At 43.8% G+C, this 22,305-nt stretch overlaps 1 protein-coding gene across 1 annotated transcript in view; it reads left to right on the top strand.

The window, feature by feature from the left end:
* Positions 1-1,565: 1,565 nt before the first annotated feature.
* Positions 1,566-22,305, top strand: part of AP1S3 (adaptor related protein complex 1 subunit sigma 3) — a 42,277-nt gene continuing 21,537 nt past the window's right edge. Inside the window, exon 1 of the mRNA XM_077488315.1 lies at positions 1,566-1,667. Coding sequence (XP_077344441.1) covers positions 1,665-1,667 — 3 coding nt within the window. The 5' untranslated portion in view covers positions 1,566-1,664. The remainder of the gene's footprint in view (positions 1,668-22,305) is intronic.

Genomic DNA, 22,305 nt, shown 5'->3' with positions numbered 1-22,305 from the left:
CGGTGGGTGTCAGTGGACATATGTTTGATGACATCTGCTGCTCCATAAAAGAGACTGAAGGGTCTGATCAGGTCTGCCTAAAAAACTGACAGGCAGACCTGATCAGACAGCCAGTGTGCAGGGGCCTTAGTCCAGTAAGTTGTGAGGTGGGGCCTCTATGGAATATGGATTACATTTGTTTTTCTAGCACATCCCACAGATGCTCAATGGGCAGAGATCTGAAGAATTTGGAGGCCAAGTGAACACCTCAAACTTGTTGTTATGTTTCTGAAACCATTCTTGTATCCATCAGATCAGGCCACCTTGTTCCATTTCTCCATGGTCCAGTTCTGAAGCTCATGTGCCCATTGTGGGTGCTTTTGGCTGTGGACATAGGTCAACATGGATGCCCTGATTGGTCAGCGACTGTACAACTCCATACACAACAAACTGTTATACAATGTGTATTCTGACACCTTTCTTTTGGAACCAGCACTAACACTATGTGAACTACATGGGATCAGATGGCATGGTCCCACCTTCGTTCCCCGTGTGCATCAATCAGCCTTGGCTGCCCATCAGCCTGTTGCTGGTTTTCCCTTATTGGACCACTTCTGTTCAGTCCTAACCACTGCAGACCGGGAACATCCCACAAGAGCTGCCATTTTGGAGCTGCTCTCGCCCAGTCTTCTAACATTATATTGTGGCAGCAAGTGAACATGTTGTCCCTGAAGTCTATGTGTTGAAAGCAGAAAAACTGGGCAAGTGTAAGGATTTGAGGTGCTCTACCCCATCAGATCCTTACACTTTTTCCATACCTCCCAACATTTTGAGATTGGAATGAGGGACGTCTACTAGCAAACGTATGTAGGCATAGGACACGCCCACTTAAAGCATTATCCTCCCCCCCCCCCCCCCAAAAAAAAAGTTTATTTAAATCCACAAGGACTTTTTTTTACCACTACTATTCCTTTATATTGGCTTTTGAAAATGTACAAATGCAGCAATTTAGAATTTGGATGAAAGGTTTAGCACCGGGAAACACTTTTTGAACGATAAATAGTGCATTTTATATACAACTATATAGATCAGACCAGAATGAGAGACAAATGAGGGACATTGCTCCAAATCAGGGACAGTCCCTCGAAATCAAGGACAGTTGGGAGTTATGCTTTTTCTACTTTCAACACATTACTTCAGGGATAACATGTTCTCTTGCTGCCATTGTAATGAGATAATGTCATTGAGTTTAGCTGTCAGTGGTCATAATGTTGTGGCCGATCAGTGTGCTGTCAGTACTGACATACAATGTACGAGTCTATTAAAGAATGTAATATTCCAGCACACAGCCTTCCAGGATAGGACAGACATAAGGGCATGCAGCCGAGCAGAGGGTGGCCCCGGGTGTGGCGGTGCCCGGGCGTGCGTGGTACAGAGCTGAGGGAGTGGGCGTTGCCAGGCGGGGAATGTGGGGAGAGGTTGCTAGGAGCCAGGTCAATGCTTGTTGCTAGGCTCTTGGTCTCTGAGGGCGGAGACCTGTTGGCCTGGGTGTGACCGCTGGGAGACAGGTGCATGTGAGGGCGGGGCGTAGTAGGAGTAGTGGGCGGGGCGGCGGTGGTGAAGTGGCTGTTGCAGTCTCACCTCTGTCGCTGTCACCTGTCTCTTCCCTTTCCGCCGGAATAGAAATGGTAAGAGGAGGCTTTTGGGGGGGATTGGGGTCACCTGAGCGGGTGAGCAGTGCGGACCGATCACACCGGGGGGGAGGGGGGCTGATGATCACCTGTGATTGGATGGATGTGTGTAGTAGAGGAGTCCATATAGGAGGGCCTGTCATCACAGCCGACCCTCCTCTCCTTGTAGCAGGCTGGTAATCAGGAGGTAATGTGTGCTGGGGGGGGGGGTGGGTCAACAGAGTCCACTCTCTGTCTGTCTGTCTTTCATTAGATATAATATCTGTAACACTAAGATAAATACAAACCATCCATGAGCAACGTATCTAATAGTTGTGTTGCGCTGCTGCTCTCCTGCGGCCTCTTTGCAGCTACTTCCTCTTTACATACACTTCCAGCAGTGACTCCATGGCATTTCTTGAGGTTTGTTTAAAGGAGAACTAAAGGCACGTTTTTTATTTTGGTTATAACTCCTGTAAGATTTATCTTTTGCCATTTGTGTCCCATTAGCAGAGATTTTTCTTTGCTTCCTGTCTCTTAGCCAAACAGGAAGTGAAGGAATCCTTGGTTGTCACCAGGACTACTGTCCCTGTTAGATTTCCCCTCCTATTCCTTGTTGTGACAACTCAAAAGTTTGGGATTTTCTTTTACTTTCACTTCCAACGAGAATGGTAAAACGGGACAAATAAAGAGGGTGACTCTCCCTAACGGGGCACAGACAGCAATAAAAACTGACAGGGGATCTACCCCCTCTCCACTCCATCCAAAATGTAAAAAAAAAAATATATATATATATATATATATATATATATATATATATATATATATATATATATATATATATATATTATAATATAATGTTTGAAAGTAAAATATATAATTATACTCTAATGCCTTGTGCATGCAATGAGATTATCAGACGAATGAGTGTCCTCCCCCCTTCTTTTTTTTATTTTATTTATTTATTATTATTTTTTTTATTTTTTTTTTTGCATGCTAATCTCATATCGAAAAATGAAGAGTTTAGTTCTGAAAATTCTCATATGACAGAATAATAATTCATATGTGATGTAGTTAGAGGTGCAACGAATATCAATTTTGGTGCTGTAACCAAAAATTTAGGATGTACTTGTCCAAAACCGATACCGAAAATGACAGTTAAAAAAAAAAAAAAAAAAAAAGTGTGTGTGTGTGTGTGTGTGTGTGTGTATATATATATATATATATATATTTGTATTCATCCTTTTAAATAATATCATGAATTTAAATGAATAGAAAAATAAGTTGTCGCCAATTATCGGCACCTTTAGCGCAAAAAACGGGTGCGTTGTGAAGTTAAGTTTTGCTTAAAACACATAAATAACGCACCCATGTTATGTTTTAGATGCGCTTTTTGAGTCACGTGACCTATGAAATACGCACAGTGAAATTGTGGCAAAATGCATGCGTTTTCGACCCTATTGTCGGCAGCTTTTTCTCTAGTGGCAAATTGGCGAAAACACAATTTCTGGCCCATATGTTTCGGCCGCCTAGTTGCAATGTATGGTGTTGTATTCTCGAATCACAACTCTACTAATTAAACCAAAGTTGTACAAACTGATATGGTACAAGAGATATGTTTATGCTTGTATTGGATAATATCCGAGGAACTGTCGCGATCGGCTCTGTACTAACGATCAGATTATCGTACGATCACTTTGAGGGCTGGTTTACACTGCATGCAGTCCAGTGCGTAATTTATTTTTATTTTTTTCTAAATCAAAAACGCATGGGGAAAAAAAGATTATATGGTTTCCAAATCGCATAGTTCACACCAGTGTACTCAGTTCCAGAAAATAAAGTAGAACTGCATGCAAAAACAGGAAAAAAGAAGGGGGAGGGGGGGGAAGCAACTGGAATGCATTTGGAAACGCATAAAAAAAAAAGTACCAAAATGTGCCAAAAACGCACACACGCAGAAACGCATGCGGAACTTTTCTGGAGTGCGTTTTTTGTGGCGTGAACCAGCCATAAAATCTGTATTTTTTTTTCGTACGATTTTCTGATGGCGTGTACGGGCCATGACACTCATTGACATGGTCAGTCATGGACAATGACCAGATGGGAATATTTCTGCGGAGGGTACGGCCAGGTGTTCAGCTGCGGCTGCTCAGCCAGTACAAATCAATGGTAGGCTGGAGGGCTCTGCAGCTGTCTGCATGTGATGGCACATGGAGCGATTACCCGCCACCAGGCTCAGTTTACACCAATGCATTTTTTTAATGCTTACTGCAGAAATGCAGGACGTGGTGTGTGTGTGTGGTGTGTGTTTTTTTTTTTTTTTTTTTTTTTTTAAACATGGATTCCTATGGAACACATTCACATCAATGCATTTTTATAAAGGGTAGGGACTTTTTTTTAAATGCAAACCACTGCTTTTTTTTTTTTTTTTTTTTTTTTGGTTCAATAGACTTCAATGGAGACACTGCAGAAAAGCATGTAGTGCGTTTTTGATGCATTTTGCATTATATAATCTGCCCAACAACAAATTGGCCAAATAAAAAAAATAGAAAAAAAGCATTAAAAACGCATGTCCAAAAGCACAGCAAAAATCATAGCAGAAATGCTGAAAAGCAATATGCATAGGTGTGAATAGAGCCTAAGTGATCGATGAGCATACACTGACTCCTTGACCAATGACATGTGGACAGTTTCAGTCTGTCCTTTTTTGTTTTTGTCAGGCTGAGCAGCTGAAGGTACACCTGGAAGTACTTACCTTGTGGCAGCATGAATGAGCCCTTAGGGCCAGTTCACACTAGTGCCATGCTAGAACCCCGCAAATCAACTGCGGGTTCCTGCATCACACCTGACACGCACGGCAGTTCACACCGCCATATGCGAACTGCTGGGGAGTGTCATTATCTGTTAACACCCCCATTTCAGCTCGCATATCACACTGCGAACTGACAGTTCGGACATGAATCAGATTGCATACGTGTGAACACACATGAGATGGGATCGCTCTTCCTAATCACTAGGAACAGACATCACACTGTACTTCCCGGTCAGAACGGGAATCTGTTTGCATTGACAGTTTAATGTTCTGGCTCTCCGTGGAGTGATTGTGGGAGGCTGGCGGACATCGCAGCTGCCGGCCACACGCTTCAGCTCCCCTGTTCACGTACAACTATGGCGATTCGCAGGAACGAGCCGACCTGCCGCAGTATAATGAAGGCGGCTGGTCACCAAGCGGTTAACAGAAGTCAATGCAAGCCGCTCTGAAGTCGCCCCCAAGTAGTACAGGAAGCGTTTTCTAAGTCGGAGCGACTTGAGTTGCTCTGATTAGAACAGTTCCATTGCACTGCGTGGAGTGCAACTTGTCATGCAGCTAAGTCACCCAACAGGTTGTCTTGGTGTGAACCTAGCCTTACTATTGGTGAAAACCTGTGGATCATGTTTGAATAATGTGTATTTGCAGCCTCTGTTGTGTGGCAGGGTGAGAACCCAGGAGCATAGTCAGGACCAGGCGCTGGCATCTTAAAATATAACTAAACATTTTTATTTTAGTTTTGTATAGAGTGGAGAGGGATTAGAATGCTTGTCAGCTTTTATTGCTGTCTGTGTCCCCGTGATAGAGATACACCCTCCTCTAGTTGTCCTATTTACCATTCTCATTGAAAATGAAAGAAAACCCCAAATTTTGGGTTGTCCCCAGAAAAGTAATAGAGGGGAAATCTTCCAATTGGCACACTAGTTCTGGGGGTCCCCAAGGATTTCCCTTAATTTGATGGGATTTCCTCTCACTTCCTGTTTGGCTATGGGACAGGAAGTGGGGGCGGGGGGGGGGGGGAACTGCCCTCCTTTGCTCTATTCAAAATAAAATAAAATACAAATAAAAAGTTTTTTACCTATAGCTCTATTTTAAAGCGGAGGTCCACCCTAAAATGGACCTTCCGCTCATCGGAACCCTCCCCCCCTCCGGCGCCACAATTGGCACCTTTCAGGGGTGAGGGGGGTGCAGTTACCTGGATAATCCAGGTAAATGCACCCACTTCCGGGATAGCTCTCTGCGGAAAGGGGCGTAGATTACGCCCCTTTCCGCAAGTGCCCGTCCCCTTCCGCAAGTGCCCCGCTGCCTGCTGGGAAACACACAGATCCCAGAGGCAGCGGGGACAGTCCTTATTGCGCAGCGCAACTCGCGCATGCGCAGTAGGGAACCGGGAAATGAAGCCGAAAGGCTCCATTTCCTGATTCCCATACCCAAGATGGCGGTGGCAGCACCCGAGTGACGATCTACAGATCGGCTTCGGGTGCCGACATCGCGGGCGCGCTGGACAGGTAAGTGTCACTATTTAAAAAGTCAGCAGCTGCAGTATTTGTAGCTGCTGGCTTTTTAAAAAAAAAAAAAAAAAAAAAAACGCGGAGTCCCGGCGGACTCCCGCTTTAAGTAAGGGAAACCAGCAGCCTCCAGAGCGGTCAGCAAAAGTAGAGCATGCCGCATTTTTTATTTCTGTATGCAACGCATCTGGAACATGGCAAAACGCATCAAAAATGAAGAGAAATGCATATGTCTTCAGCGACTTTGAAAAAGATTCCTGCACTGCTTTTAGCCAGTTTCATCATGACTTGCATAGACTTCAGTTGTATGAAGTTGCAAGCTGCAATGAAATCGGCAGTGCAAATCGCAGTAACACAATTTCAAAGCAGCACCGGTGTGAACAGGGGCTAAGCCCTGGTTCACATTGATGCTACTTTGAAATTGCGCTACGTCACTTGAAGTAGCGCGATTTCAAATTGGCAAGGTCAGCGCGATTTCAGGTGCTACTTGCTAGACATCTGTGTGGCTTCATACACAGAGGTCTATTGAAGTCGCACCTGAAATCGGCAAAAGTAGTGCAGGAACTACTTTTGCAAATCGTTGTGGCGCCGCAAAATCGGTGTTGCACGGATTGGAACAGTGCCATTGCCGCCAATAGGCTGCGACGTGTCATGCGTTTTGATCTCTAAAAATGCTCCAATGTGAACCTAGGCTTAAAGCGGAGGTCCACCCTAAAATGGACCTCCGCTCATCGGAATCCCCCCCCCCCCCCCCTCCGGCGCCACAATCGGCACCTTTCAGGGGGGAGGGGGGTGCAGTTACCTGGATAATCCAGGTAACTGCACCCACTTCCGGGCTAGCTCTCTGCGGAACGGGCGTACGTTACGCCCCCGTTCCGCAAGCGCCGCCCCCTTCAGCAAGTGCCCCGCTGCCTGCTGGGAAACACACAGCTCCCAGAGGCAGCGGGGACCGTCCGGATTGCGCCGCGCGGCTCGCGCATGCGCAGTAGGGAACCGGGAAATGAAGCCGAAAGGCTCCATTTCCTGATTCCCATACCCAAGATGGCGGCGGGACCCGGCAGCCGAGCGAGCGATCGGCTTCGGGTGCCGACATCGCGGGCGCGCTGGACAGGTAAGTGTCACTATTTAAAAGTCAGCAGCTGCAGTATTTGTAGCTGCTGGCTTTTAAAAAAAAAAAAAAAAACGCGGAGTCCCGGTGGACTCCCGCTTTAATGATACTTATAATATTTACTATAAATCACCACCAACTGTTACATTTGACTGTGACCCGCAGACTGGCATAGGGATTGGGGGGACCTATGGTTAAAGGCGAAACATTTTTTCCTTTTAGAAAGAGTCGAGAGGGAATAGGACCCTTGTCAGGTTTTTATTGCTATCTGTGTCCTCGTTACGGAGACTCGTCTTTTAGATTTGTTCTGGTGATTGTTCTCACTCAAAGGGAAATAAAACTCCCGCTTGTTTTGAGTGCTCACCAGAACCGAAATAGAGGGGAAATCATCCAATGGTAACATTAGTTCTCTGACAACCAGGAATCGCCTCACTTTGGAGAGATTCCATCTTGCTTCCTGTTTTGGCTATGGGACAGGAAGTGAAGGTAAATCTCCCCAATGGGACACCGTTGGCAAAATGAAAGAAAAACACAAAACTCTCGGGTAATAGCCCTTCCTTACGCTATCAAAAAAAAAAAAGGTTTGGCCCTAGTCCAAACGATAACCAGTTCAGGTCCGCTGGATCACATATATGTGTGTGTGTGTGTGTGTGTGTGTGTGTGTGTGTGTGTGTTAAATATATAATGATGCGGCGGACCTGAACTGGTTAAAGTTTGGAATACATATATATACATTCCATGTCTTCCCCTAGTAAAAGCACCTCCCACAGTACAGTAAAATGCTGGCTAGACACACAGTTAACCTTCTGATCGCCCCTGATGTTTAACCCCTTCCCAGCATACATATTGGCCTAAATTGATGAAGAAATTTTAGATTTTAGTTTTTATTGGATTTATTTTATAGCAGAAAGTAAAAGAAAATTTTTATTTATTTTTTCAAAATTGTCAGTCCTTTTTTTTGTTTATAGCATAAAATATTAAAAGTGGTGATTAAATACCAAAAGAAAGCTCTATTTTGTGGATGGGGGAAAATGGTCATTCAACTATATATATATATATATATATATATATATATATATAATATAAATTTTTTTTTTAGTACAGTATTGCATTACTGCGCAATTATCAGTTAAAGCAACGCAGTGCCATATCACAAGGAATGGCCTGGTCATGAGGGGTAAGGCTGGGTTCACACTATTTGCGGAGCGGCTCGCAGCAGGGGGTCTGGTGTGTCCCTGTTCACCGTTTTCAGGGGCAAATCAGGCCCACATTTTTGCCTGAAATGGAGCCAAAGATGCCCAGGACCCTTCAGCTATGCGCTCTATGGCCACCCTGGAGATGTGTGTCACACTCTCATGTCATGTGAATTGGATGCAGTGAAAAAAAACCCGCATCCAATTCACATAAGTATGAACCCAGCCTGAATCTTCAGAGGCAAAGTGATTACATCATTGTATACACAGGTATTTGAGATGCATTTTCCACGTGTTCACTGCATTCACTAGTATGGAGCAATAAAAGCAAAGCACAGCCTGACCCTGACAGCCCATGTATAGTTGCTGAGCACTGCAACCTGGGGATACAAAAGTGTCCATGTTATCCACAGGGATCTGATTGCCATAGTAAAGGTCTGAAGATGAAAAGAATATGATCAGCTTCAGGCTGCATTCACACCTGAGCATTTTCAGCTCATAAAACGCCTGAAAAACGCCCAACAAGCAAAATCCCATTCATTTCAATGGCACCTGTTTACATTTGAACGAAAAATACCCTAAGCTCAAAAAAGAACATGAGTTTCTTTTTGGGCAAATTACAGGTGTATTTCTGCCTTTTACATTGGTGACTTGAACAAAATTGCGGTAAAATCGATTGACTGCAACGCTGAGGTGTGAATGCAGCCTTAATGTATTTGGGTTACTGGCTGTCATTGGTTGGACCATGACATTTTAGTATGATCTGTTCTTTGTGTAGTTTTATAACAATGTGGGTTGCAGCTCAGAAATGAGCCCTTTGGAAATGGCTTTTATATGATAGGGTTAGCTTCAGATTGTTGTGATAGGGGCCCAAATGGAAAGACGTCTGACTTATCACACTGGTAGGAAACTGGCACGGCTCTGTCATAGGTAAAGCCGGAGCTGCACATTTCTGATCTCCCCATTACCTGGGAGAACCCTTGGAAATCTTGTTTTCTGTGTGTATCTTCATTTTATCTTCTCCCCTACTTTTCCTATCATGAACGGGCGGATCTTTCGTCTGGTACAAACTAAACATTTCAGTTTTGACTTTTCTGAATTATTATTTCATAAATCAAGACAGCAATGTATTCCTATGAACCAACCCTATAATATTGGCTTTTCCAGTCATAAAATTTCAGCTCTTTTATAATGATCACCATAAAAGTTTTTTGAATTCTGGCCAATTCCTGCTGAATCTGGAAAAGTCTGAGCTATGTATGGCACTGCAAGCAGCTCTGGGCTTAACAAGTTGATTTGAAAATTGACTGAGCCAAGAAGCATCAGAGGCAGACACTATTCGGGGCAGCCGCAGGTGCAGCGGCTGGTATACGGCTTAGCTGTCTAAAGCCTGTCCCCCCCCCCCCCCACTGAAAGAAACCATATACCCCCACTGAAATCAATCCATCTTGCCCTCCCTCCCCACTGATATAAGGGGAACCTACCATCATAAGAACATTTTATCTCCCGCTGATTACTGACACAGAAACCCGCTTCCTCCTACTGACAACTGACACGGAGACCTTCTTCTTCCACTGACCTCCTCCTCCTCCAGAAAAATGATGCCCCCCGACTACAGATGCCAAGGAACCCCCCCCACGCCACCATGGAAACCAATGCCTATTGTTCCACCCTACTGACATGAGGCATTGTACTGTACTACCACTGAGGCATTCTACCACCCCACTGACAACTGAAATCAAAGCATTCTTGGGGTACACCACTGATAACCTTAGACCATTCAGAGTAAGAATCATTAACCACTACTCTCTGAATTTGGTCTTTTATCCAGTTTTCTTTCCATTTACAAACTGATATTTCCAAACCTGCAGACTTTACCTTACACATGAGCCGTGTGTGTGGAACTGTGTCAAACGCTTTTGCAAAATCCAAATATACCACGTCCATCGCCACCCCTCTGTCCAAGGTTTTACTTACCACCTCATAAAAAGAAATCAGATTTGTCTGACAACTTCTCTTTCATGAATCCATTAGTCAAAGCATGTCACTATTCTCCTAATGCTTCACCACAGCACACTATGTGCACCACTATTAAAACCTTTTCTTTTATTAAGCACTCTGTGATTATCCCTATGCCTTGGCGCTGTGTGCTGCTATTAAAACCTTGAGTGTTATATTTTTTTATCAACATGTTTTTGTACAACGTTCAGAAAAAGAAAATCCTTGCTGTCTCTGTTTGTTCCTGTCCATTATTAGCATTAGTATGTTTAATAATTAAATTCTCCTTTTTTGTCTTGAGGTTTGTGTCAGGGTTGCCAACCTCCCGCAGCATTTTTTTTACTGACAAAACATGGCACATTTACTGGCGGAACACATTTTTTACTGGCAACCTGAGAAATTACAGAACTCCTATTGAAAATTAACACAGTGAATATTTGAACAGTATAAACATGATATGGAAACGCTGGCAATACCTATAACAAAGTAATTTGCTTGATATACACTTAAAAAGTCAACACAGCATGAAATTAGCAGCCCCTGATATTTACTGCCAAAAAATCACTGATTTTTACAAACTGTCAGTAAACTTACCGGAGGTTGGCAAACCTGGTTTGTGTCTGTCTGTGATACTCTTACTGATGACACAGTAATTCACCACCTCCCGTCCGTGCTATAGCCGAAAGACGGCTACAGCGCAGACCTAATTTGCTGGAAGGGCATCCATAGATGTACTCCTGTGCTCGAGCGGCCTGCAGGCCCTCTGCAGGGCACACGTGGTGCGCTCTGTGATCAGTGAGTCTGAGACTTGGCTGATCACAGATTGGTGTAAGGAGTCAATCCTGACCCCCCCCCTACCACATGATCAGCTGTCAGCCAATGATAGCTGATCATGTGATGTAAACAGAGCCGGTAATCGGCTGGTAGCGTGAGGAGAAAAAAAACAAAAACATTCACCGGCGGCTGTGAGAGGGACATCAGTCTCTGCAGAGGCTTCTATGCCACCTATCAGTGCCACCTGTAAATGTCACCAATCAGTGCCTCATCACCAATGCTGTCCATCAGTGTCACCTTGTCTGTGCCTATCAGTGCAGTCTCATCAGCGAATATCAATGAAGCAAAAACTAAAAAAAATTATTATTAAAATTAAAAAATGTCGGTATTTTTTGTTTAGAAAACAATAAAAACCCAAGTGCTGATTAAATACCACCAAAAGAAGGCCCCATTTGTGTGAAAAAAATGCTAAAACTTTCAGTTAAGTGTAGCATGACCACGCAATTGGCATTCAAAGTAGGACAGCGCTGAAAGCTAAAAATTGGTCTGGGCGGGGTAGGGGTGTGTGTGGTTAAGACCTATTTTGTGGGTAAGAGGACAGTGGAAAACATGTGCAGAGTATACAGCAAATAGGCTTGGTTTCTATTTAACATTGCGCTGATCGATGGGCGTAGCCCAAGGATACAATCTGAGCACACACAACAATCGCCACAGCGCGTCATGCACAACAAAGCTTTTCTCTCTCCACCTTGTCCAAGTGGTTGCTTACTATATAACATTACAATTTTCATTCTCTTACAAAGAAACTTCTATTATGATATGTCTACTGTTATTATAACATTGAATTCAGACCTGGGAATTTGGCTGTCCACTTGTTCTCCGAGCTCCTGAACAACACCAGCAAAAGAAATGGCTGCAGCCGCTCTGTACATCTTTCATTTATTTAATACAAGTAGTGTTAGTTATTAGTAATTTGACTTGGTGTTCGCCTCTTACAACCCCCTGTACAGCAGAGCTCAGACCAGGAGAGACGTAGCAGAAGGAGCCAATCAGTTCTGCTGCAATGTGATAGGAGGAGAAACTGGAGTGACGGATTGGTTTGCTGCTTCGTTGTTCACTGTCCATTCACAGGCTGGGTGGGAACAAGACTTTTAAGGTTAGGTTTACACCTTTGTGACATATTGACACAAAGCACATGGATGTTGAGCAGCCTATACGTTTTGAATGGGCTCCCTAGTGCACATAAACACATTAAAAATGTGCATGTTCTTGTAGTGCATTATCGTCCCTGCGTGATGTGCTAAAACCCACATGCATTGACAAGGTGTCATTAAAGTGATTGTAAAGCCAGAAATGTTTTTTATTTTTGTAAATAACAAATATGATATACAGTGCCTTGCGAAAGTATTCGGCCCCCTTGAACTTTTCAACCTTTTGCCACATTTCAGGCTTCAAACATAAAGATATAAAATTTTTATTTTTTGTGAAGAATCGCCAACAAGTGGGACACAATTGTGAAGTGGAACGAAATCTATTGGATTTTTGAAACTTTTTTAAATTAATAAAAAAAATGAAAAGTGGGGCCTGCAAAATTATTCGGCCCCCTTGCGTTAATACTTTGTAGAGCCACCTTTTGCTGCGATTACAGCTGCAAGTCGCTTGGGGTATGTCTCTATCAGTTTTTCACATCGAGAGACTGAAATTCTTGCCCATTCTTCCTTGCAAAACAGCTCGAGCTCAGTGAGGTTGGATGGAGAGCGTTTGTGAACAGAAGTTTTCAGCTCTTTCCACAGATTCTCGATTGGATTCAGGTCTGGACTTTGACTTGGCCATTCTAACACCTGGATACGTTTATTTGTCAACCATTCCTTTGTAGATTTTGCTGTATGTTTGGGATCATTGTCTTGTTGTAAGATAAATCTCCGTCCCAGTTTTGCAGACTCCAACAGGTTTTCATCCAGAATGGTCCTGTATTTGGCTGCATCCATCTTCCCCTCAATTTTAACCATCTTCCCTGTCCCTGCCGAAGAAAAGCAGGCCCAAACCATGATGCAGCCACCACCATGTTTGACAGTGGGGATGGTGTTTTGAGGGTGATGAGCTGTGTTGCTTTTACGCCAAACATATCGTTTTGCATTGTGGGCAAAAAGTTTGATTTTGGTTTCATCTGACCAGAGCACCTTCTTCCACATGTTTTGGTGTGTCTCCCAGGTGGTTTGTGGCAAACTTTAGACAAAACTTTTTATGGATATCTTTGAGAAATGTCTTTCTTCTTGCCAATCTTCCATAAATGCCAGATTTGTGCAGTGTTGTCCTATGGACAGACTCTCCCACCTCAGCTGTAGTTCTCTGCAGTTCATCCAGAGTGATCATGGGCCTCTTGGCTGCATCTCTGATCAGTCTTCTCCTTGTCTGAGCTGAAAGTTTAGAGGGACGGCCAGATCTTGGTAGATTTGCAGTGGTCTGATACTCCTTCCATTTCAAAATGATCGCTTGCACAGTGCTCCTTGGGATGTTTAAAGCTTGGGAAATCTTTTTGTATCCAAATCCAGCTTTAAACCTCTCCACAACAGTATTACGGACCTGCCTGGTGTGTTCCTTGGTCTTCATGATGCTCTCTGCGCTTTCAACAGAACCCTGAGACTATCACAGAGCAGGTGCATTTATACAGAGACTTGATTACACACAGGTGGATTCTATTTATCACCATCAGTCATTTAGGACAACATTGGATCATTCAGAGATCCTCGCTGAACTTCTGGAGTGAGTTTGCTGCACTGAAAGTAAAGGGGCTGAATAATTTTGCACGCACCACTTTTCAGTTTTTTATTTTCTAAAAAAAGTTTAAAATATCCAATAGATTTCGTTCCACTTCACAATTGTGTCCCACTTGTTGGTGATTCTTCACAAAAAATAAAAATGTTATATCTTTATGTTTGAAGCCTGAAATGTGGCAAAAGGTTGAAAAGTTCAAGGGGGCCGAATACTTTCGCAAGGCACTGTACTTACCTGCTGTGTGCAATGGAATTTCTTATGGCCCCTCCTTTTCAGCGAGTATAGGAAGCAGCTTCCTATGGGGGCAATCCTGAGCCACACTGCTTGCGTCTATAGAAGCTAATAGCGCAGTTCGGCCCCGCTTGGTTTTGAGCTCTCTGCGCTAGAGTAAGGCTATATTCACAGGTAGGGATGAGCTCAGGCGTGTTCGCATTGAACACGTGCTGAGCCTGCCAGGAAGTTGGCGCAGCGCTGCCCTAATCACAGGCAGTGAGACATTGCCCGATCTCTGCAGCCGCACATCGGGGCAATGTCTCACTACCTGTGATTAGCGCAGCGCTGCGCCGACTTCCTGGCGGGCTCAGCACGTGTTCCATGCGAACACGCCTGAGCTCATCCCTATTCACAGGGGCGACCAGGGGCAGCCACTGGCAAGACAGCAGTTCTAAACACAGCCTGCACGACCAATTCCCCAGTAACCACTGTGCTCTAGAACACAGGACCGGGAGGTCCAATTTTGTAAAGCAGCTACATCTTGAAGAACACCAAGGAGGACATTTACACAATACATTTGCTTTTACTTCTTTCTTGAGAAAATGCAAAGCATGCCTTGAATTGCACAATGCATTAGGGCAGCTGCTACAAATCACTTTAGTAGAGGTGTCTACCGCAGTAATTTCCAGCTTTCACATGTATGACATATACATGTTGGGGTTTTGTAGCTCAATGGTGGCACCAAAACAGTGAGTTTACTCCATGCCACAAAGTGTTTTCAGGGCTTTCCTGCCCACTTTTATGTAAAAGAATGTCAAAGTTCATACAGGTAGGCCTCCCATGCAGGGAGTTTTCAACATCAATGTGAACAAAACGTAATGTTCAGCCTCCTGGCTCTCCTGCAGCTTTACTGCTCCAATCATTCCCTGTAAAGCCCAGTACACACTATCAGATTGTCTGCTGAGTTTTTCCTTCAGATTTACCAAAACCATGTAGTAGAAGGGCCTGCCTGATTGCATACACATTGAAACTCCTAAGGTTTGACCTCATATTATATGGTTTTGGTAAATCTGAAGGAAAAACTCAGCAGACAGTCTGATGGTGTGTACGGGGCTTTAGTTATCCTGACCAGTGGTATCTTTTGGTCCTCCTGACCATCAAACACATCTCAGTGTTCATGTACAGATGCTGTACCTCAGCTCTGTGTATTTCCTTGCAGCTCCTTAGCTGCTCTGTCCCTCATTGAGTCTCAGGCTTGGGCCTTGGTCTGTCCTGACCTGGAGAGCATGGTGCATGCCAGCACCTCTCATGGCTTCCTTCACACACTGACCCCCTCGGGAGGGTGGGGTTCTTAGCTTTAACTCTGGCTTTCATATAAAGCTAGCGCACATGTGTGCTCGCTTCTTACAACATCTGGCATAAACCACCACATTTTAACCAGTGGCATGGGCTTTCCTTGCCACAATACTTGCATACATGGTCCAAGCTGCACCAGTATACCTAAGTAAAAATATCCATGCCTTTAACAAAATCTGGTTCATGTATAATATACAAGGTTTTGCATATAAAATAGAATGCAACAGTCTGTCCAGTCTTCATCCATAAGAGGAAGATCATCTCTTATCCATGAGTCATAGATAAAGATAACACAGGGAGCCCCATGGAAGATAATTGGGCTTTAAAGAGGAAGTAAACCCTGATGAGTTTACTTTCTCTTTCATTCCCTGCAAAGGTAAAGCATAATGGACTACTATGCATCGCATAGTAATCCATTATGTGTCACTTACCTGACACAGGAGCCAGCGATTTCACCGCTGTCCCCTGTAGTCCGGCGCATCCATCTTTTCGGTGGGGTCTCGCAGCTCCGCCGCTATCATTCGGCGGAGCCGCGATGACGTCACTCCCGCGCATGCGCCATAGACAGCAGTGCCTGTCTTCGGGCAAATATCTCCTAAACCGTATAGGTTTAGGAGATATTTCTTGGACCTACAGGTAAGCCTTAATCTAGGCTTACCTGTAGGTCAAAGTGGTTTGTAAGGGTTTACAACCACTTTAATATGAATTTCTATAGAAAAATTAGTTGTACTGTTTGGTGAGGCACTCCTTTGACCAGGGTAGATTTGGGAGCCAGTGATGTATGTCATAGCCTTGCTCCTCGTACATTTTCCATGAATATACTTGGTGACTTCAGGCTTTTTAATGCAAACTTTGAAACAATGTGGAAGTTTTCTTCAAACGGGTGTAGATGATCATTGATCACATAGTTGTTTTTAGGTTAGCCTTTCTCAACCTTTTTCAATACAGAGGAACCCTTGAAATAAATTCTGGTCTGGGAGAACCCCTAAAAATTTCTATATCTACAGCTCGTGGTACATTAATGTGATGGTCAGTGGGAAGAATGCTCCTTATACTTGTGGTCATTGTAAAGAATTACCCCTTTACAGATTGCTAAAAAGATCAATGATGTTGGTAGGAACTTATCTGAGAGGCAGAAATTGCCCATTGCACAAGGAACCCCTAGAAACTTCTGGAGGAACCCTAGTTGAGAGATCCTGTTTTAGGTGTTTGCCTGTAGATCCAAGTTGACTTCTTATTGAATAATTTGATCTATGTAAGACAATCATGGGAAATGAATACATGTTTAATGCAACTTTGATTTGTGCAGTTCACAAGACTCCAGTATAGCTCAGCTATATGTTATTTACTTGGATACACCAAATCTCTTGTGTACATGCTTACTGTTCGCGTGATCCAAAAATAACATAGAAAAAAGGTGAACAACAATGGTGAATAGACACAACTGTAACACCTCATTTACAAGGATTCTAGACATGGCATTCACTTATTCCGGATGAGGAACGATCACTCTGATTTCAGGTTTTCATTGGACCTTGACTGATGAGCATTGTTCCTGTAGTCAGCAAAATGTTTAAAGTCTGTTTTTAAAAGCGCTGACAGGTAGGCTTCTTTATGACAGAATAGAATGTGTATGTATAGATGTGTTTAAAACTTTTTTTTCTGTTTGGGCATATGCAGACGTTATGTTGGCCCATCCAATGAAGATGGCTGTAGACATTGAGATACAGAAGAAGACAAAAAGGTCGAAGCGAAGAGGGGAGTGTTGATTACGCAATGCAGGAGGGGAGCGCTATAGTAGCTAAGCTTGCCATATTGTGCAACAATGCTGTGATTTTAAATTTTTTTTGGCAGTGGTTTAAATCTGCTATATATAAATATATATAATGTAAAATAACTTAAGATAATGACAAGAATTTAAAGCGGGGTTCCACCCTAAAGTGGAACCTCCGCTGATCGGATCCCTCCTCCCCTCCGGTGTCACAATTGGCACCTTTCAGGGGGGGAGGGGGGTGGAGATACCTGTCAAAGACAGGTATTTTCACCCACTTCCGGGCATAGACTCCCGTGGGAGTCTACGCCATTTCCTGTCCTACCGCGCTGTCTGCTGGGACACACATGCATGCGCAGTAGGGAACCGGGAAGTGAAGCCGATTTGCTTCACTTCCTGATTCCCTCACCTAGAATGGTGGCGGCAGCAGCTGAGGGCCGAGCGATCGATCGGCCTCGGCTGCCGGCATCGCTGGAACCCGGGACAGGTGAGTGTCCATTTATTAAAAGTCAGCAGCTGTAGTATTTATAGCTGCTGGCTTTTAATATATATATATATATATATATATATATATATATATATATATATATATATATATATATATATATATATATATATATATATATATATATATATATATATATATATATATATATATATATATATATATTATATTATTTTTTTTTTTGGGTGGAATCCCTCTTTAAGTAGATGCCAATCAGACCAGTGCATTGTAGGAAAGCATGGTAAAGCCACTGTTTTACCGCGCATTATCATAAAACATTATCAACAGTGTTGCACTCTTCAGACTCCAACCCCCTTTTGTAACCACATAACGTATAGCAAATGTGATTTCTTATTGGGTACTATGAGTTCAGTGACATCAACGTTTGGACTATTTATTAAAGTATAATATATATATATTTTTTTTCCCCCTAAAATAAACATTATATCTATTCTATCTGCTCTGTACAGTGGCATTGCAGGGATAATGGCCCCTTACCACCTCTTCTGGGGTCTCCCCGTCAGCGCTACTTGCTTCTGCAAGTGCTCCATAAAAAGCTGGCTAGTATGGGGGAACTCACGCGGGCACGCTTCCAAGACGGGCTATGTGTGTCCATAGACACATACAGTGCAGCTTGGCCAAGCCCCTTGCTCCCTTCTCACACGAGTTGATTGACAGCAGGAAGGGCCAATGGCTCTTGCTGTACACAGTGAAGCCAGTGAGAAAAGAGAGAGGTGGGGAGAAGACCTGCAGCCAGACACGGCATTAGATAGAGGTTTTGGGCAAGTATTTATTGGGGGGGCACTGCTATTGGAAGTTTTTTTTTTTTTACCTTAATGCTTTAGAACCACTTTAAAGCTTTGTGTGTGGTCAGTTATGCTATTTTGTCAGTCTGGGACTGTATGTGGCCCTTTGGCCTTCCCTTCCATCCCTGTGTAAATGATGATAATTTGAATTATTTTGTTTTCTACTTTATCCATTGGTCTTCTCTGCATTTACCTAATTTCCCCATTCATTTAGGGGTGCCTAGGCCAATGTTTCTCAACTCCAGTCCTCAAGGCGCCCCAACAGGTCATGTTTTCAGGTTTTCCCTTATTTTGCACGCGTCAATTGATCAGTTTTGCTGCCTTAGTAATTACCACAGCCGTTGCATGTGAGGGAAATCCTGAAAACATGACCTGTTGGGGCGCCTTGAGGACTGGAGTTGAGAAACGCTGGCCTAGGCAATGCCTGGTACTTACAGGTATGCATTAGCCTTGTGAAGGCTCTAACATGGAGACTCAAGGCTCTAGCAGGTAGACAGGGCAGTGGGGTATATAAGTAACCTACTGGTCCATTTTTGAATTGTTAAAAGCAACCATAGTTCCTAGAGGAAAACCTATGCAGACTAGAGAATCTATCATGAAAGAAATAGAGGGATTGTCATTTCCTCTTCCATGTAAAGCTCTGATAGGTGTCTGACAGCCAGACACATTACATTTTTATAAGGAGAGAACAGTAATGGCAGCCTCCATGTTTTCTTATGACAGGTTTCCCTCAACGATTCTGTGAAGGAGAAAGGTAATTTTTCAATGCTGTGCCCTTAAAAGAACAAAAAAAAAAAACAGGTTGAGAACAAAGGACTAGTCACAAGCATGGTCAGTAATAGAGGGGTAGCGTTGGCCCTCCTGTACCAGGCCTATCAGTTCAGCAGGGGGCCCAGGATCGGAGAAGGGACTCCCAATACCTTTTTGGGCACATGCACAGTAATCCCACAGGCCATGGCTCCCAGCGATTAAATCATTGGCTCAGCAGCAGAGGTCAGGGGAAAAGGAGGCTATTTACTTGTTTTCTTGAGCAGGCACCATAGCTGTAAGAGGGGGGGGGCCTTGTCAGGCAAGGTGCGAGGTGCAACCCCACGATTTCAAATGGCTGCCCTGGTCAGAAGTATTTCCTGTAATCTTTCCCAATGAATGGCTTGCCATAACTTGTTCTGCACTTTGCCTCTGTATAGACGCAGCCATTTTGGTGGAGACGGGGCTTTGCTTCCTAATGTTAGAGCCTCCAGCAAGGAGAACAGTGAGCAGCACAGTAGTGACCTCACCAAATCTCAGCCTAGGCACACTTGCATCTAGGGAGGAATTGCAGACAAGAGGTAGATTTTCCAGCGTACTGCTTAGGCACAATTAACACTTCCAAATTTTCTCTACAACGGCATATCTTACTCCCTTTTTATTTTTTTATTCATGCCCCCCTTCCCACTTTAACTGAACTTTGTTTTGCTCTGGGTGACTTTGCAGTTGAGGTCACTGACAATATCATTGTTTAGGAGTGTTTGTATTTCAATACTAGGGATAATATCATGTTTATACTATACATGAAACTTGGCATTAGGTGTGTAGGAACTTCTCCGTTCCATAAACACTTAGGATAAGATCAGACACTTCTCTTTCTGTTTATGTTTTGGCTTAAAGGCCAATTTCCATCACTTTAAAATATGGGTTGTTTTTCTGGTTTAACTGGTGGGCAATAATTAACATGTAAATTTTGTGGCAGACAGGCTGACGAGAAAAACAGGATTGTGTGACACATGGACTGATACATTGAAGAACAATACAAGAAAAAATGCATACTGGCCATTATTCACTCCTCCATTTAAAAATTCCAGTTGCTGATTCAGTGGCTTAAATTGACTGGATTGTAGGTAGACTTCCACCCTGCATACACTATATTACCAAAATGATTGGGACACCTGCCTTTACACACACATGAACTTTAATGGCATCCCAGTCTTAGTCCATAGGGTTCAATATTGAGTTGGTCCACCCTTTGCAGCTATAACAGCTTCAACTCTTCTGGGAAGGCCGTCCACAAGGTTTAGGAGGGAGTCTATGGGAAGGTTTGACTATTCTTCCAGAAGAGCATTGGTGAGGTCAGGCACTGATGTGGACGAGCTATTGTAGCCGCAAAAGGGTGAATCTACTCAATATTGAACCCTACAGACTAAGACTGGGATGCTATTAAAGCGGTTCTGCACCTAAAATAAAAATATTAAAAGCCAGCAGCTACTAATATTGCAGCTGCTGACTTTTAATAAAATCACACTTACCTGTCCCAGGGTCCAGCGATGTCGGCGGCAGATAACGAGCAATCGCTCGTCTCGCTGCTGCCCCCGCCGCCATCCTCTGTCAGGGAATCGGGAAGTGAAACATTACATCTTCACTGCCCGGTTCCCTACTGCGCATGCGCGAGTCGCGCTGTGCTTCTTATGGTCCCCCGCTGTGTCTCTGGGAACTGTGTGTTTCCCAGAACACAATGAGGGGGGGGGGGGCGTCTGCGGGGGTCGGCGGCGGTCTGGCCGGAAGTGGGTGCAGTTACCTGGATTATCCAGGTAACTGCACCCCCCCTGAAAGGTGCCGATTGTGGCACCAGAGGGGGGGAGGGATCAGATTAGCGGAACTTCCCCTTTAGGGTGAAGAACTGCTTTAAAGTTCCTTTGCGTGTGAAGACTAATAATTAGCTGCTTCTACATTTCTAAGCTTCTATGGATCCTGGGCTGTTTAGTGTGTGTGTGTGTGTGTGTGTGTGTGTGTGTATATGATTTGATCTATCTATCTATCTATCTGTATATATATATTTTTTTATTCATATGTCTGGTGGGCTGGTTTTACTGGCAAAGGGCATCATTTTAATTGGTAAAAAGAAAAAAAACTCCTGCTATGCTCTTTTGACAAGACAGGAGCAGTGCCAGGCAGATCACCATATATACATATTGCCATTATTAATCTGGTGAGAAGCTTAAAGCAATATTCACACCTCCGGCTTCCCTTTTCACTCCGTTTTGGGAAGTATATGTTGACCTCACAAGAGAAATATCTTGGGTGCTAATGCATGGAAAAAAAATGTTCACACATTACTAATGCATGACCCCATTTCAATGAAGAGACATATACCAGACATGGCAGAGGATGATTATACTGCAAGGAATGACGCCGACGTGTGAGGTCTGTGATACAAGGATTCTTTACAAAGACCCTCTTTAGAGAAAAGCTCCTTCTTGAAACGTTTCAAAGAAACGGAGCATTAGATTTCCTAAATTCATTTATTTATACAGTTCCCTGTTATTATCCCCAATGAGACATGCATTTGATGAAGAACATTATATACGAGGACGATGCATCATTCAGTATTTCTGGGGGTTGTGCAATTAGGCTGTTTTTTTTTTTTTTGTTTTTGTTTTTTTTAAACCTTTCTTGGCAACAAGATGTCAATTCATAAGGCCTCTTTCACACGGGGCGGATCAGTAATGATCCGCCCCGTGATGATCCGCTCGCTCAGCGGGAATCGCTCCGTTGTCCCCGCTGAGCCGGCTGCAGACAGGGCGGTCTCCGCACACTGTGCAGGGACCGCCCTGTCAGCTCTCCGCTCTCCTCTATGGGGATCGGACGAGCACGGACCGTCTGTCCGTGTTCATCCGCTCTGCAGACGGATAGAAAAATAGGATTTTCCTCCGTCTGCAGAATCGGACTGTTGCGGAGGCGGAGGAAATCGGGTGTCTGCAGATGTTCATCCGCAGACACCCGCTATCCCATAGGGATGAATGTATGCCCGTATTTCATCCGCAAACGGATGGATGAAATACGGACATATCATCCGCATGTGTGAAA

The sequence above is a fragment of the Lithobates pipiens genome, unplaced genomic scaffold, assembly GCF_037356315.1.
Source record: "Lithobates pipiens isolate NorthernLeopardFrog02 unplaced genomic scaffold, aLitPip1_a1.2 Scaffold_18, whole genome shotgun sequence".
Taxonomy (NCBI): domain Eukaryota; kingdom Metazoa; phylum Chordata; class Amphibia; order Anura; family Ranidae; genus Lithobates; species Lithobates pipiens.
Note: the sequence above shows the minus strand (reverse complement) of the source record. Positions and strands in the feature narration are given on the sequence as shown.